This window comes from Python bivittatus, unplaced genomic scaffold (assembly GCF_059951505.1).
Source record: "Python bivittatus isolate LINGU-HERP-01145 unplaced genomic scaffold, Pbiv_v1 ctg000570_np1212, whole genome shotgun sequence".
Classification (NCBI taxonomy): Eukaryota; Metazoa; Chordata; class Lepidosauria; order Squamata; family Pythonidae; genus Python; species Python bivittatus.
In genome coordinates, this window is record NW_028277097.1 from 22,634,747 (window position 1) to 22,639,895 (window position 5,149).

Consider the following 5,149-nt stretch of genomic DNA (forward strand, 5'->3'; position numbering starts at 1 on the left):
TATGTTTGAACCAGATTCCCAGCCAATCACCCCCCAAATTACTGCTGTAGCCATTCATACATCATACCTGGAACATATACAGGCTGCCGGTCTTCATCTGAAACTAAGTGTAATATCATTCAAGGAAAGCAAGGACAATATTTGTTCTATTCCACTGTTTAGAATCTGAAGATTTAAAACGCATGTCAGGGAAAGATTTCTTCCACCTTAAGATCAACAAATCACAGGCAGAAGACGTAGAGAAATAACTGAAGCAGACATTTCTTTTCATCTACTGACTCTTTAGAACAACTCAGCCTGAATTAAACAGTCGTCTGTTATTACAGACTTGGGCAGCTGGCTCCATCACCAGCATAATGGAGCACTATGCTTCTCTCGGTGAGCTCTGATTATAAAAGGAACTTTGTGAGGCTTTGCACTGATTGCAGGTTTCTAAAACTCTATGAATAGCGAAGAGCCAATCATTTCTCTCGGGGATTTGGTTCTTCAGGAAGGAAATCTGGAGAGGACCACAGAGAGGTCTATCTCTAACACTAGACCAGTGTTTCTCAACTTTGGCAGCTTTCAGATGGGTGGACTTCAACTCCCAGAACTCCCCAGCCAGCCTTGCTGGCTGGAGAATTCTGGGAGTTGAAGTCCACCCATCTGAAAGTTGCCAGTTGAGAAACCCTGCACTAAAACTCTCTACTTCAGAGAAACAAACAGAGCTTTCCATTTTGTGACTGTCATCCCTCATTGAAGACTTTGTAACAGAGTCAGCAGATTTTTATCAAAGACCAGAACAAAAATGGCATCCACAAGGATGCTCGTCTAGAGCTTACACCGCCCTCAGGCCCATCCAGCTGAAATCACCTATCTGTCCTGATACCTTGAAATGCAGACAGTGCACCACCTTATTTTATTTGACCTAATTTTATTTTTACCTTACTGTACTCTTAAATTTAATTAAAATAGGTCTTACACTTATTACATCTGTGCCATTAGATCTAAGCACAGACCAAATCAAAGTAAAAGCTGCTTTTTAAGGAACAATAACAACCTTAGTCAGAAATGTTGCCAGTGGCCCCAAAGGATTAAAAAAATTAAGTGTTTAGCTGCCATACAAAATAAGCAAAACTCCAAAAGTATCTGTATTTACATGCCATTTTTTTCAAACAGCCAAATGTAGCCGAAATCATTTTGGAAGGAAACATTGTTGATCAGATTTTATTTTTTACTGGAATTCTTATAAAAGACAGGACAATTCAACAGTATACATCTCTTACACCCTGTTTACATTTGAAGAAAAATAAAAGCGCAGAAAACTTGACCAGGGCCAAAATGTTCCTCAGGCAGATAGTTGTATGTATATGATCATGGGTTTATGTCGCACACGCTCATTTTCTAGGATTAGTCACCTAATTAGATGCAGCTTCACAACTGCATTTTAACATCTGCGGAAAGCCTTTGGGAGAGGTCACCCATCCGTCTGGAGGGAATTTATCATCAAAATGTTGATAATATCTGGCTGTTCATCTCCAGCCCAGGCTGAGCAGGAGATGGGCAGAAGTTCCTAACCAGTGCCTGCCTGGAGGGCTGTGAAGATCTGGATGGGATGGAACAGGCTCAAACTGAATCCCAGAATGACAGCACTACAGTTTGGTTTCAGAGTAGTTCTGCTTTAATTCTGCATGGGGTGGCACTCCCCCAGAGGAGGAAATGTGTGTTCTTGGAGTCCTCCTGAACTCATGGCTCCTGCTAGAGCAGCAGATGGAGGTCATGCCCAGGACAAGTTTGACTAGTTGCAGTTGTTTTGCTGGTTGAGGCCTTTTCTGGATCAAGAATGACTCATATTTTTGTCGTATCCCAGTTAGACTACTACAATTTCCTCTAACTGGGACTGCCCTTGAAGACAAGACTCAAGCTGGCACAGAATGCAGCTGCCCGCCTGCTAACTGGGGTTAAACAATACAGCAGAGTGGTCACGTATCTTGTGGGGGCTGCACTGGTTGCCAGTGGACTTCTGGGCCTAATTCAAAGTGTTAGTTATGGCTTGAGCGTTAGCAAACTTCAGCAGCATCTCTGCCAGATGGAATCGGCCCACCCAATTGTGCAAGCCAAGAGGGCATGCTTCAGGTGCCAATACCCTGGAAGGAAAGGCAGCGAGGACCCAGACAATAACCTTCTTGGTGGCAACCCCTTCACTTTGGAACAGCTTACCCCTGAGGTCAGGATGGCCCCTACCTTTTAGGAAAGCATTTAAGACCATGTTCTTTTGCAGAGCATTTAACGGAAGGTTGTGGGCTTGGCAAGCTACTTCGACTGATGTTCAGTTTCAGAATTATAAGCTGCCTAGAATCAATTTGGTAAGCAGCATATAAATAAACTATCCCAACTATTCGAGACAATGCATTTTCAGAGATAATGTGTTCTGCCCCACCTCAGTGCCCTCCTTCAACTCCAAAAACACAAACTTTCAGGAACAAAGTTGGTTACCTTGCACGGCTACCTGACTTAGTGTCCATTCGTGAATTCTGACAGAGTAAGACCTTTGTCCTGCCAAAATCATCTGAAAAGGCAGGAAGAGCAAGGAGAATTTTGGACCCAAGTTCCAGAAAACTAGGTTCAAAAGCTTGCTCAATCAAAAAGCTCCCTATTTCTCATCCACTTCTCCTTTCTGGGTAAACACCAAACAATACCCTTGTGCAAACACTATGTTATGCACTGGACAGTTGTGACCATGGCAACATAGGTTACTTAAGCAAAAAGACACTTCAAACCGTGCTTCCCACACCCAACTTCATCCAGCCCTAAAACTCCACAAGAATATAAAGGCAGAGCTTCCTTCAACTTAATCCCAATTCCTAGTAACTTCAGAGACACAGTTGTGCAGCTATTGTGGCAGCAACACACAAGTGGTATGCCACTGTCTTCAACTAGGATTTCTTTTCCCAACTTTCTTGGGCTTCAGTGGTGATTTTCTATTGGAGTACTAACCTAATCCTGCATAGATTTTGAGATAAGGCTTTCTAGGTGCTACCACTATACCTGTTGCAACAAGGAATACTATATCACTAGATTTCTGGTAAGTTGTTTTCCCTTTTCTGTACTTTCTAGTCTAGCATACAATTCTAGTATTTCTTTAGGTCTCTTAGTACTTAGTACTAACTTTCCTGAGTCTTTTTGAGATCAGCCAGTTTCCTCCTCACCAAGCTCATCCTCTTGCTCTGGCTGATGAAAATTATATCAGTAGAGTGGATGGGATGTTACGATTCATAACACTGTGTACCTTCTCCTTTAATTTCTACCATATTGGAAAACACAATACTACTCTGAAGCCACTGAAATTCCAAAGGAGGACAAGCAACTTTCTCACAAGTTCTCAGAGTACCTTATTAACTTTGCATGTTTTAGCAGAGGAATGATTCAGTCAGTTTGTGCATTTAGACAAAGATTTCAAAAGAAATAAAATTGGATTTCAGATAACAGGTATGTTATAACAGCCCATTAATACTGAACAAGGAAACACTGATCTATCCTATTCATAAAAGCTTTCCAGTCAGCTACAGGTATTTTATCAGTCAATTCTAAGTTTAATCAAGTAAAGGAAACAATGAAAATCCAAAAGTTTTGCACACTGATTGTCCAAATCACCAAGGATCATAATAAAGTCTAGCTCCAAAGTCCTATTCGGGGTCACATTCTAGCCAGCAGGGGCAAAAAGCTGAAGGGGGAAAAGGGGGGGGGGATTTTCCATTAAAAAGAGATTTCCAATCCCTTTCAAGCAAGGGACTGTGGGAGACGGGAACAAATTCCCAGAGAGTTCTCACATATTACTACTTTATGTACAAAATTAATCATTTTGGTGAGAGAGGTTTATGTTTACCTTGAAGACCGAAGCTTGCTGTTGAGCTCGCCATATAGTTTGGTGCATTAAATAAACTTTAGGCCCGTCTTTAACTGAGTTCTAGGGCAACGTTTTGCACCCATGTGAAAGTGGGAAACGGAAGCCCACCAATTTCAGCTTGGTTGCTGTTCAGTTCATCCAAGCACAGAACTACCATATCGCTCTTTGGGGCTCTAGGCTCCCCAGCACACTGCCCTGCATGGGATCTCTTGGGGCAAATTCTCACTTGGAAGGACCCCCCCCCAAAACTCATTATGAAACTTATGGAGCAACGGGGAAACCTTCGAAGCCATTCCATCAACCTGCCACTCTTTTTCTCAGAGAAAACAACCCTAATTCCAGCCCTTCTACAGCCATTAATGCTGCAAAGCAGCCCACCAGGGATCATGCTTCATCGTGGACTACACGGCCCATCATCTTTGCCAGAGCATTACTGGCCAATGGCAGAACCTCGGGGGGCAGTGAATTCCATCCTCCCCAAAGCCCATCCCTACAACGCAACCAGAACCATAAGAAAAGTACTGGGTTACATCTCCCATCCTCCCCAGCCAGCAAAGCCAGCTACGCAGCTGGCTGAAGAGGACAGGAACTGAATGCCACACCGCTGGAGGGCCATTGGGTGGAATGGCTCTGCAACCTGCGGAAGATGGAAGTTGTAGTCCAGAAGGCGACCAAGCTGGGGAAAGCTGTTCCATCCCCCGGAATCACCGCCGGCGATAAGGCTACAACTCCACACGCGCCGCCTCGCGAGTAAGCCCCCTCGAGTGCCTTCTAAAAAACCACGGAAGCGCTCTGTACATGTTCAGAAGTTACCTAAGTAATGGTTGCTAATGCCACTACTGCCACGCGCCGCTCTCCCCTCTGGCCCAGCCCGCCGCGCTCCCCACGTCAACCGCCTCCCCCCGCGCTCAGCCGCCCCGAGAAAAGGATACGGTCCCGGCTCCAGTAGGCAGCTCCTTCCGGCTTCAGCCCCGCGGCCACATCCGCCATCTTGAAACAACCGCCACTCCCAGCGTCCCTCCGCCCCGCCCCGCCCCAGCCCCCAACTCTCGCTCCTCATTGGCTGCCCAAGCCAAGCTTTGCCCAGATACGGCCCCAGCAACGAGAAGCCTCGAAAGCAGCCAATGGCCGTCTCCCGCGGAAGACTCGGAGAAAACCGCTGCACTGCTTTCTGGGAGATGTAGTTTTCACTTTCCTTCTCTCCGAGGAGTCGTTCCCGCGTTGAACTACCACTCCCGCCAAGCGCCGCGATCCAACGAACGG

The 5,149-nt window shown here is 45.4% G+C and overlaps 1 protein-coding gene across 3 annotated transcripts in view; it reads right to left on the minus strand.

Moving 5' to 3' along the window:
* KIAA1328 (KIAA1328 ortholog) overlaps positions 1 to 4,892 on the minus strand; it is a 196,057-nt gene extending 191,165 nt beyond the window's left edge. For 2 of the 3 annotated variants that reach the window (XM_007428308.4, XM_088152612.1), the window contains exons 1-2: positions 4,819 to 4,892; positions 68 to 103 (exon numbers count right to left, since the gene is read on the minus strand). In XM_007428308.4, coding sequence (XP_007428370.3) covers positions 68 to 103; positions 4,819 to 4,876 — 94 coding nt within the window. In that variant the 5' untranslated portion in view covers positions 4,877 to 4,892. Of the gene's footprint in view, positions 1 to 67; positions 166 to 4,818 lie in introns of all 3 variants that reach the window. The other variant, XM_088152611.1, reaches the window with a different exon arrangement.
* Between the last annotated feature and the right edge of the window lie 257 nt (positions 4,893 to 5,149).